This window comes from Cebus imitator, unplaced genomic scaffold, assembly GCF_001604975.1.
Source record: "Cebus imitator isolate Cc_AM_T3 unplaced genomic scaffold, Cebus_imitator-1.0 Scaffold417, whole genome shotgun sequence".
Taxonomy (NCBI): Eukaryota; Metazoa; Chordata; class Mammalia; order Primates; family Cebidae; genus Cebus; species Cebus imitator.
Window position 1 is genome coordinate 684,241 of NW_016107732.1, and position 12,051 is coordinate 696,291.

The following is a 12,051-nucleotide window of genomic DNA, read 5'->3' on the forward strand; positions in this document are numbered from 1 at the left end:
GTCATGTCTATAATCATGTTTTGCCAAAATGTATTGGTGTTGATACATTGAAAAAATAAGCAATATTACACTAAGAATGTGTGCAATATTACACTAAAATTAGGTAATTTTAAGGAACTATAGAAGCATAATGTAAAACTATTAAAATATGAGGATCAGAAATAAATAATAGTGGAGACAAACTATAGCCAAAGATTACATTCCTAAAGATATTTTTACTATATAGGTGTCTTATTTAATAAGACTCCAATATAAGTGGTAATTTTTCTAAAGTTTCTCAAGTAATTATGAAATATCAAAATTATAAACAAAAACTAAAGAGAAATGAAGACAATAGGTAGCAACAAAATCTAATTGCTAAATATGGGGGGGAAAGGCCAGGCGCGGTGCTTATGCTTGTAATCCCAGCACTTTTAGGGAGCGAATCACTTGAGGCCACTTCGAGACCAGCCTGGGCAACGTGGTGAAACCCCTTCTCTAATGAAAATACAAAAATTACCCGGGCGTAGTGGCGCCCGCCTGTAGTCCCAGCTACTTGCGAGGATGAGGCAGAATTGCTTCAGCCTGGGAGGCAGAGGTTGCAGTGAGCAGAGATTGCACTGCACTCCAGCCTAGGCAACAGAGTGAGACTCTGTCTCAGAAAAAAAAAAAAAAAAGGAAAAAAAGAAGATATAATGTTTTTGCAATCTCATTCTCATTTCAGTTCCACTTATGATGATAAATTATGTAATTTAAGTCACTAACATTTGGGGACAAAAATCAGAATAAACACATACGTGTGGGATAAGGGGATGCTGATCCCACTGTTAATGAATCACTTTGGTTGGATACCAAGGTTTTATCATGCAGATGAAACCTCCAGGTAGCAAGCTTCAGAGAAATAGATTATAAAGGTTTCTTATCAGACTGAAGGTCTATGTTGATGTTATTGAGGTAGGGGTAGAATGAGGCATGTCCAATCCCCTCTTCCATCATGGCCTGAACTAGATTTTCAGGTTAACTCTATAATGCTGAGAGGAGGGGGTCCATTCAGACAGTTGGGAGGCCTTTGAATTTTATTTTGGGTTTATAATCTCTACATTTAAAAATGAAAAAAATAAGGACTGCGTCAATTGTCAATTGTCAACATTTTTAATGTACTGTATGCAATCTATGTCAACTTTTGTGCTGAGAAATGAAGATCAAATCGTATTCGTTTACCACGTGTATGTGATAGGCTTTGCTGACCTAGTTTGATGGGTTTTTTCTTTGTCCTCTCCCTCTTGAACTGGGTTCACAAGGCACCGTGGACTGCGGCGTGGCAGGAACTACACCACCCAGAATACTGTGCGCCGAGCGTGCCGGGGCCTCGGACTAATCAGTGCCCGGGAAAGGGGTAACTCCGCGAGTGCGCAGTACGTCAGAGCAGGAACTTCCGGCGCCTTCCGGGCGGTGGTCATTTTGGCTGCCAGTGTGTGCGTCCGCCCGTTAGGCGGTTCCGGCTCGCTGGGTCCGGGCCAGGAGGTGGTGTCCGCCCGCAGAGGAGCGTGCCTGGTCTCGGTCTGAGCGTCTCCCAGCGATTTGCCACCGCACGCCCGCCGGATCCCGGGCTTTACCGCGCGCTTCTCCAGGCCCCGCCCCGCCCAAGGTCCCATGGATGCGGCAGCGCCAGTGAATCCACCGCAGGTGAGAGAGGCGTCCTCGGATCCTCACCCAGGTCCTCAAGCCCGGGACGGGGGCGCCTGCTCGGGTCTGTGCAGTTCGGGCCCCATCTCCAGGACAGCGAGGCGTTCTGGGTGGGGTCCTCAGCGCTGACGGGAGGTGAGGTGAGGAGGGAGGGCGTTGCGTACGGTGGGAGCCGCACGCGCAGAGCCTGGGAGGTGCGCCGGGGCCGCGAGCGTTCGGAAACCTGTGGATCGACCGGTGTTTGCAAGGAGGGAGAGAATGAAGAGCCAGGCTTTAATTCTGAGTCTTTGGGAGCCATGGAGGGTTGTGAATAAAGGAGAACACGATCTGAGGGAGGGTCGTGTTCTTTAAAAAAATATTTCAAAGGCCGTGAGTGGAGATAACAGACTGTTAGGGAGTGATGATGGTGGACGCAGGGATACTGGCGAGGAGGCGGCTGTAGTAGAATCCAGGAGGATTGTGTTGGATTCTGGAGGGACCTAAGTAATAAGATTCTTGGTAGATTTTAAAGGTAAAGCCCGTAGGCTTTTCTGCTGCATCATTTGTGCCTGTGAGCAAAAGTGGGAGTGAAGTATGATCCCAAGTTTTTCTCTTACTTGAACATCTGGAAGAGTTGACAGAAATCTAGTGGGGGAGCAGGTTTCAGGGACATGCTATGAGTTAAATTTTGGACGTGGTGTTTCTTTCTTTTCTTTTTAAAATATATTTTACGTTTCCAGCCGTCCACTGATGGTATGCACGTGGTGTTTCTAAATTGTCACAGAGTGAGGTTGTTACATGGGCAGCTGGAATTGTAAGTAGAAAATTAAGGGGAGAAGACTGGCTCGTTGATTTTGTACTTGGTGACAGGCTGGGGCTTAGACTCAGGCCAAGCCTTAAATTTAGACGGGTAATCTTAAGATTTTACTTTGAGATGAAGAGAGGGAGGGCTGGGGCTGGAAGCTGGGGAAGAGTGGGTCGGCCTTGCGAGGCTGCTTGCAGATAGAAGGGCCCTGGGGTTCCAGGGGCACTTCCAGAGGAAATATTTAAGGAATACACACTGCATAGGATGGATTTGAGGGTGGGACACTCTGCAAAGTCACCGTTCAGGAGGTTTGGTGAACCTATTCACTCTATGTAGAGCCAGAAGAAGGTCAGCCAGACTAGCGGAGCAGCTCAAGCCCAGCAAGAGCAGCTCTCCCCGGAAAACACAGATTTAAGCTTTATAGATTTAACAAATTTATGCAAGTCGATTAAAATGCCACTATACCTCTGTGCTCTAATAAAAAATAAATGTTTGCTTTTTGTCATGTTTTCCTGGCACAGAACTCCTAAAATCCTTGTAATTTCCTCAGTGAAAAGTGTCTTGTGATAAGTCATGTAGCACATAACAATAATGTTGACCACATCAATGGCGGTGATCCCCTGAGATTATGATACCATATTTTTACTGTACCTTTTTATTTCTTTCTGATCAAGAGGTAAACTGCGTTTTCTAAGTTTATATATGTTTAAATACCCAAATAATTATCACTGTGTTACAGTTGCTGACAGTATTTAGTATAATAGCTTGCGGTACATGTTTGTAGCCTAGGAGCTATAGGCTATAATACATTTAGTAGTTGAACGAGTTTCTCCTTATCCTTGGAGGATACTTTTCAAGACCCCCAGTGGAGGCCTGAAACTGCAGATAGTACCCAACCTATATATACTATGTTTCTTCCTAGGCTACATACCTATAATAAAGTCCAATTTATAAATTAGGCATTATAAGAGATTAATAATAACTGGAAATATAGAACAATTACACTTTAATTATAAGTTAATAAAAGTTATGTTACTGCAGTTGAGACAATAAAAAAACAAAAAAGATTATTTAAAAAGTTATGTGAATGTGTTATCTCTAAATATCTTATTATACTATTTACCCTTCTTCATCTCAAGAAGAAAGGACTAAACTCCATAGCGTAATACTTCCTCATACCACTTAGAATGGTGCACTATTTAAAACATGAATTGTTTATTTCTGGAAATTTAATATTTTAATATTTAATGTTAAAATTTTAACATTACTATTTTCAGACTGAAGTTGTAATTTAATACTTATAATTTTCACCTGAAATTGAATGCAGGTAACTGAAACTGCAAGTAGCAAAACAGCTGATAAGGGAAGGCTACTATACTTGAGTTTTATGAGATGACTTAGGGTGAGCAGACAGGGTGGAGTCTCTAGATAGCCTCAGAGTGGAGTTGGTCACCAGACAAATCAAGTGATTATAGGATTTGAACTTTAAGCCCCAGCTCTGGCCTCCAGGGAGGGAAGCAGAGGTTTGGAGATTAGATTATATAAAATCTTGAACAATGAGTTCAGGAAGCTTCAAGGTTGTGAACACTTGGAAATGCTGGGAGAGTGACATAAGAGAGCATGGAAGTATTCTGCCTTACCCCCTCTCCCAGTACCTTGCCATATGCATCTCTTCCATTTGGCTGTTCCAGAGTTACATCCATTATCATAAACTGATAAACATAAGTATTTTCCTGAGTTCTGTAAGTGGTTCTAGCAAATTATTGAAAAAGGTCATGGCAGCCCCCAAATTTGTAGCCAAGTGGAGAAAATTACGGTGGTTTGGACATTGGCTTGCAGTTGGCATATGAAATGTGGACAGTTGTGTGTGACTGAGCCTTTAAACCTTTTGGTTTAGATGCAACTCCAGGTATTATTAGGATAGGATTGAATTGTAGGACACCTAGTTGGTATCAGAATCAGAGAATGATGTTGGAAAAGACACTGCATATTTATTGTCAAAGAATCACAGAAGCCTCTGATAATTTGATAACATATCCCATTCACATAAAGACTGTGGTCTTTCTTGTTGAATATTCTGTGTGAGCTTGGGAACAGTGTGTATTCTGTTCTTTTTGGAAAAAATAAAGATGTTGATTATGTCCAGTTGATTGATGATGTTGAATTCAGCTATGTTTATTCGTTTGGACATTGCTGAATATTCTGTGTGATCTTGGTAACAGTGTATATTCTGTTCTTGTTGGAAAAAATAATCTAAAGATGTTGATTTTGTGCACTTGATTGATGGTGTTGTTGAATTCAGCTATGTTTATTGGTCTGAACATGGATGGTGTTGTTGAATTCAGCTATATTTATTGGTCTGGATGTTGGCTTGCAATGAGCATATGAAGTGAGAACAGTTGTGTATGACTGAGCCTTTAAAACCTGTTGGTTTAGAAGCAACTCCAGGTAGTTAGTATTAGAATAGGATTGAATTGTAGGACACCTAGTTGGTATCAGAATCAGAGAATAATGTTGGAAAACACACTACATATTTATTGTCAAAGAATCACAGAAGCCTCTAATAATTTGATAACATATCACATTCATATAAAGACTTAAATGGCAAGAAACACCAAAATTTTCAAAACTGTTTACAGAAGTCTTAATGCTGTGGTCAGTACTAGCCCGGTATTAGCATTGGACAAGTACAAATGAGTTTGATGCCTACAATAGCACTGCAAGGTAGCCACCATTAAGTGTTCCCATTTTACAGATGGAGGCAACTTCAGACAGGTCAGATCTTTGTCCAGTGTCACACAGCTGGCAAAAGCAACCTACCCTTTGTAAATGCCACCTTGAACACCTTTATTGCATAGCCTCCCTCTTCCTGCAGATTCCTGTGGCAGCAGAAGAGTTTGTGAAACCATCACAGGTAATTGGAGGAAGTCCCAGATCTTCACTGGCCCTATTCCCTAAAGCCATGGTTCTGGCCCACAGATGCAGGTGACACTGATGTCTTGAGACTCTTTTTCCTTGGTTTTGGGTCCCTTGGGTCACCTCAGACCCAGGATGATTAATCAGGTTCAGAAGTTCTACAGAGATGTTCCCATTTCTGCATCTAATAGGATGAAGTGATGAAAGGTTTCCTGGGCATAGGAGCCAGTATGTCCAAATGGTTAGAGATGAGAATCATATGGGCATATAGAGGAATTTCAAGTCTCTGTGCACTGTGGCCAAAACTTCGGCAGTGTGAGCTTTGACAGCAGAACTAACATGAGTTTCTTTTTCCTTCTTCACAATCTCACAGATACATGATTTGTTCTTTTTGTACATCTTAGCAAACTCAGAGTACAATTTTTATTTTTCTTGTTAAATCAAGAACTCTCACCTTTTCACTTAAAGGAAGTACTTTACATCTTTTACACATCTGAATTGCTGGCATTATTGCTCTTGTGCTTTGGGGATATTACTAAGTAAAATCAGGGTTACTTAACACAAGCACTGTGATAATGAGACAGTTGATATGATAACCAAGATGGCCACTTAGTGACTAACAGGCAGGTACTGTATTCAGCATGGGATCTGCTAGACAAAGGGATGATCCATATCTTGGGCATAACACCGTGGGACAGTGTAAGATTTTGTCACACTACTCAGAAAAGCACGTGATTTATAACTTATGAGTTATTTATTTATGGAATTATGCATGTAATATTTTCAGACCACAGTTGACCACTGGTAACTGAAACCGTGGAATACAAAATTATGGATAAGACTGGGGACGACTGTGTAGGTATTCAGTGCTATAAATTTTATTCTAAGCACCACTTCAACTGCATCTCACAAATTCTAAGTTGTGTTTTCATTGTCATTTAGTTCAAAATAGTTTTAAATTTATCTCGAGTATTGCTTCTTTGCTTCATGTGTTAAGTCTTGTTTAATCTCCCAAGTATTTTGGGATTTGCCAGCTATCTTTCTGTTACTGCTTTCTAGTTTAATTCTATTGTGATCACAGAGCAAACATTGTATTATTTCTGTTAAATTTATTAAGATGTGTTTTATGAATGTGTATTATAAATGGGGGAGTTGGTATCCTTCGTGGGATTTCTAGGATCATTCCAACACTGCGATGGAAATTAAACTGTGAGAGGCGTACAGAATTAAAGGATTTATTATATTCATAGATTCTCATAGAGGGTGGCACAGCAAACTATGCATGAAGCCGTATGGGAGGAGCTCTTAAGGAGCAGACTCAATCAAGCAGGCAGGGAGCCAAGAGGGAGCACAAGGACCTGTGGGCAGGTGCTTTTCCTAGTGTGTTTGAATATCATTTAGTCACAGTCAAGGGAGAAAAAGAAGGGGAGGTTGTGACAGGGACCAGGCTTAGCATACTGGGTACCTGGTCTCCAGGGTGGGTTGCTCATAATGTGTTGGAGATGTTGAAGCATCAGGAAAATAGGAAGTTCTAAAGATTTATAAAACAGGCCCAAAGTGTGGCCTATCTTGTTGAATATTCCGTGTGAGTTTAAGAACAATGTGTATTCTGTTCTTGTTGGACAAAATAATCTAAAGATGTTGATTATGTCCATTTGGTTGATGGTGTTGTTGAATTCAGCTGTTTATTGGTTTTCTGCCTACTGGATCTGTCAGTAACAGAAGAGTGTGGAAGACTTCAATTATGATGGTGGATTGATCTGATTCTCCTTAAAGACCTATCAGTTTTTGCCTCACATAGTTTGATGCTCTGTGGTCAGGCGTGTATGTGTTAAGGATTCTTACATCTTTTTGGAAACTGACCCCTTTATCATTATGTAATCTTCTTTATCTCTGATAACTTTTCTTGCTGTAGTTTGCTCTAAAATTAATAAGCCTTCTCTTGTTGTTTTTTTGTTTTTTGTTTTTTTTACTACCATATTACCATGGTATGTTTTTCTCCATCTGTTACAATTTAAATATGCTCTTCAAGTCTCATGTTGAAATTTGATACCCAATATTGAGGGGCCTGGTAAGAAGTGTTTGGGTCACAAGGGCAGATTCTTCATGAACAGCTTGATGCTGTCCTCAGAGTAATGAATGATTTCCTCCTCTGTTAGTTCCTATGAGCTTTGATTGTTTAAAAGGGCCTGGCGCTTTCCCTTCTCTGTCATGCTTATGCCATGTTTTGCCAACCCCCACTTCATGTTCTGCCATGAGTGGAAGCTTCCTGAAGTCCTCATCAGAAGCAGATATTAGTACCATGCTTCTGAGCTTGCAGAACTGTGAACCAAATATACATTTTTTCTTTATAAATTATCCAGCTTCAGTTATTCCTTTATAGCAACACAGAACAGACTAAGGCACCATCCATTTACTTTTGATCTATATGTGTCTTTATATTTAAGGTTTTTTTTTTTTTTTAGACAACATATAGTTAGGCCTTGTTTATTGATCCACTCTGACCATCTGTTTTAATATTGGTACACTTAGACTATTGACATTCAAAGTGATTGTCGATGTAGTTGTTGATGTAGTTGGAGTAGCTTGCACCATATTTGTTACTGTTTACTATTTGTTGCCCTTACTGTTTTGTTTTGTCTTTTGGGTTTTGTTTTTGATACAAGGTCTGGCTTTGGTGTCCAGGCTGGCGTGCAGTGGTGCAATCTCAGCTCTCTGCAACCTCCTCCTCCAGGACTCAAGGGATCTGCCCAGCTTAGCCTCCCAGGTAGCTGGGACTATAGGCATGAGCCCCCACACCCAGCTAATTTTTGTATTTTTTTGTAGAGATCAGGGTTTCGCCATGTTGGCCAGGCTGGTCTTGAACTCCTGGCCTCAAGTGATCTGCCTACCCTAGCCTCCCAAAGTGTTGGGATTACAGGTGTGTGCCACCATGCCTGGCTGCAATATACTTTTGCAACTAATCTAAGTCCATATTATTCAAATAGCACTATAACATTTCACAGGTACTTTGAGTGTTTTATAACAAGATAGATAATCTTAATTCCACTCTCTTGTCCCTTGTTTTTGTTTGTTTTGTTTTTGAGACAGGCTCTCCTTCTGTCACCCAGGCTGGAGTGCAGTGGCATGAACACAGCTCACTGCAGCCTCATTCTCCTGGGATCAAGCGATCCTCCTGTCTCAGCCTCACCAGTAGCTGGGACCACAGGTGTGTGCTACCAGACCCAGCTAAATTTTTTTTTTTTTTTTTTTTTTTTTTTTTTAATAGAGAAAGGACCTCACTTTGTTACTCAGGCTGGTCTTGAACTCCTCCCGTCAAATGATCCTTGTGCCTTGGCCTCACCAGTGTGTTGGGATTTCAAGGGTGAGCCAGCGTGCCTGTCCAGCTTGTCCCTTATATTGTTGTTATCATTTATTTATGCATGAGTGTGCATGCACGCACGTGCACACGCATGCACACACACACAATTGAATACATTGTTGCTATTCTTTTTTTTTTAACAAATTCATCTGTTAGATTTATTAAGAATACGAAAAATTTTTATTTTACCTTCACTTTTTCTTTTTTTAATTTGTGGTACTCTTCCTTTCTTTATGCAGGTCCAAGTTTCTGGCCTTTATATCATTTCCTTCTATCTGAAGAATTTTTTTTTAACATTTCTTGCAAGGCAGATCTACTGGCTACAGAGTTTTAAATTTGTGTTTGTCTGAGAAAGTCTTTTTTTCTCCTTTACTTTGGGGGGATAATTTCACAGAGTACACCCTTCTAGGTTGGTAAGGATTTTTCTCAACACTTTTTAATTCACTTTTTTCTTGTTTTGCATGGTTTCTGAGGAGAAGTAGGATGTAATTCTTATCTTTGTTCTTCTATAAGTAAAGTGGCTTTCTAGCTTTTGTCAGTAATTTTTTTTAATCCTTAATGTTCCATAGTTTGACTATATGTCTAGGAGTAGGTTTTGGGGGTGGATTTGTCCTACTTGGTGATCTCTGAGCTTCCTGGATCTGTGGTTTGGTGACTGAAATGAATTTGGGGAAATTCTAAGTGTAATTCTTTTTTTTTTTTTTTAATATGGAATGTTCGTGAATTTGCGTGTCATCCTTGCGCAGGGGCCATGCTAATCTTCTCTGTATCATTCCAATTTTAGTATATGTGCTGCTGAAGTGAGCACCTAAGTGTAATTCTTAAGTTTATTTTTATTTTTTCCTTCTTGTATTCCCAGTATATGTATGTTACATGTTTTGTAGTTGTCCCATAGTCATTTGATATTATTTTGTGTATATATTTTTTAAGTCTTTGTGCACTTCACTTGCCAATTTTGGAGGTTTCTATTGATGTATCCTCATTCTTTTTTTTGAGACAGAGTTTCGCTCTTGTTACCCAGGCTGGAGTGCAATGGCACGATCTCGGCTCACCGCAACCTCCGCCTCCTGGGTTCAGGCAATTCTCCTGCCTCAGCCTCCTTAGTAGCTGGGATTACAGGCACGTGCCACCATGCCCAGCTAATTTTTTGTAGTTTTAGTAGAGACGGGGTTTCACCATGTTGACCAGGATGGTCTCGATCTCTTGACCTCGTGATCCACCCGCCTCGGCCTCCCAAAGTGCTGGGATTACAGGCTTGAGCCACCGCGCCCGGCCCTTTTTTCTTTCTTGAGACGGAGTCTCACTCTGTTACCAGGCTGGAGTGCAGTGGCACGATCTCGGCTCACCGCAACCTCCACCTCCTGGGTTCAGGCAATTCTCCTGCCTCAACCTCCTCAGTAGCTGGGATTACAGGCACGCGCCACCATGCCCAGCTAATGTTTTTTGTATTTATCTTTTTTTTAGTAGAGGCAGGGTTTCACCATGTTGACCAGGATGGTCTCGATCTCTTGACCTCGTGATCCACCCGCCTCGGCCTCCCAAAGTGCTGGGATTACAGGCTTGAGCCACCGCACCCGGCCTGTATCCTCATTCTTATAGATTCTTTTCTCAGCCTTACCCAAGCTAGTAACCCCTTCAGAGGCTCTCTTCATTCCTTTTACATTATTTTTGGACCCCAGCATTTCTCTTTGGTTCTTTCTGAGGATTTCCATCTCTACTTACTCTGCTCGTTCTTGCATGACATCTAGTTTATCCATTACGGAGTGTCATATTTGTAGTTGTTTAAAATTGCTGGTTGCATAATTCCATTTCTGTGCTATGTATAGTTCTGATACTTGCTCTCTTTTCTCCAGTTGTATTCATTCTTTTACCTTTGGTATGCCTTGTGTTGTTTTCTTTTCTTACCCTCCTCCTTTTATTTTTTTGAGATGGAGTTTTGCTCTTGTCACCCAGGCTGGAGTGCAGTGGCGCGATGTTGGCTCACTGCAATCTCAACCTCTCAAATTCAAGCGATTCTCCTGCCTCAGCCTCCCAAGTAGCTAGGATTACAGGCATCCACCACCATGCCCAGCTAATTTTTGCATTTTTAGTAGAGACGAGGTTTCACCATGTTGGCCAGGCTGGTCTCGAACTCCTGACCTCAGGTGATCCACCTGCCTCGGCCCCCCAAAGTGCTTCCGATGTTTTCTTGATAGCTAGAGACGATGACCTCAGTAAAAGGAATTGCTGTAAATAGGCCTTTAATAATGTGATGGTGAGGTGTGCCAGGTCCCAGTGTTTTAGTGAGCCTATTCCTCTTGGCTGAAATTCACGTGTCTCTAAATTTTGTTTTGTTTTGCTTTTTCTCTCCCATTATGTGGAAGAGGATTACTAGAATGGGCTGTAGTTGGTTATTTCCCTGGTCTATCCCTAGATAAGACTAGGCTCTGATAATACCTCTGCAGGTTAAGCTCTAGTTAAATGTTGTCTCCTGAGGACAGGCTTTGTTTAGAGGAACACATTGCTATGGCATATTTTAAAATGATTCATTTTCTCCTCTCTGCTGGAAGCACAAGGGGATTTTTTTCCCCAGTGTTTACCATGAGAACTTGTTTAAGACTCTGGAGGTAAATACTGCAAGATTGTGGGGGCTCTCACCGAGTGCCTCTTGAATTTTCAGCTCACAGAATGGTCCACACAGAGCTCCCAGCAATTTATGCATTATAGATCGAGTTTTCCTAACCTGGCGAGGGTTTGCATGATGATTTCCTTTCATGAGTTTCTGCTCCTGTAAGCCTTGATTCTCCTGTATTCCCTTGTTTTTCTCTCCAGTCTTGGGGGCAGCAGTGTGTCCTTATCTTTCCTGTGGATCCTAGAAGAGCTGTCCATTTTTCAGTCTGTTTAACTCTTTACTTGCTATTGTGATGGAGTGGCCACTTCCAAGCTCCTTACATGCAGAATAGGAAACCAAAATCCAGGAGTTAGGCCTTCACAATATGGAATCTTCTGTTGGGAACCCTTAGTGGTGATGTCAGGTGCACAGCAAGAGACAGACATGTGGAATTCAGGGAAGGGATCCAAGTGAAAGCTATCCATCAGCCAGTGGCTGGCATGTGGACCATTGCAGATGTAAGAGGAGCACTCTTTAGGTCATAGTGGCAATGCCAACAGCGAGGAAGGATGTAAAGAGTATTCTGTAATGACTGGGCCTCACATGTTCACCTAGATAGAAGTGGGAACTGGCCGGGCGCGGTGGCTCACGCTTGTAATCCCAGCACTTTGGGAGGCCGAGGCGGGTGGATCACGAGGTCAAGAGATCGAGACCATCCTGGTCAACATGGTGAAA

General features: G+C 41.7%; 1 protein-coding gene and 1 non-coding gene across 7 annotated transcripts in view; one reads left to right on the plus strand and one right to left on the minus strand.

Moving 5' to 3' along the window:
• The first annotated feature begins 1,267 nt into the window (after positions 1–1,267).
• Positions 1,268–12,051, plus strand: part of ZNF549 (zinc finger protein 549) — a 17,217-nt gene continuing 6,433 nt past the window's right edge. For 2 of the 6 annotated variants that reach the window (XM_017509506.2, XM_037731733.1), the window contains exons 1-2: positions 1,268–1,665; positions 5,325–5,363. In XM_017509506.2, the coding sequence (XP_017364995.1) occupies positions 1,633–1,665; positions 5,325–5,363 (72 nt within the window). In that variant the 5' untranslated portion in view covers positions 1,268–1,632. Of the gene's footprint in view, positions 1,666–1,689; positions 5,364–12,051 lie in introns of those variants that run through there. The other 4 variants (XM_017509507.2, XM_037731734.1, XM_037731732.1 and 1 more) reach the window with 3 other exon arrangements.
• On the minus strand, positions 9,429–9,534 carry LOC119468371. The gene has a single exon (XR_005197042.1). It is a non-coding gene; the product is annotated as a U6 spliceosomal RNA (small nuclear RNA).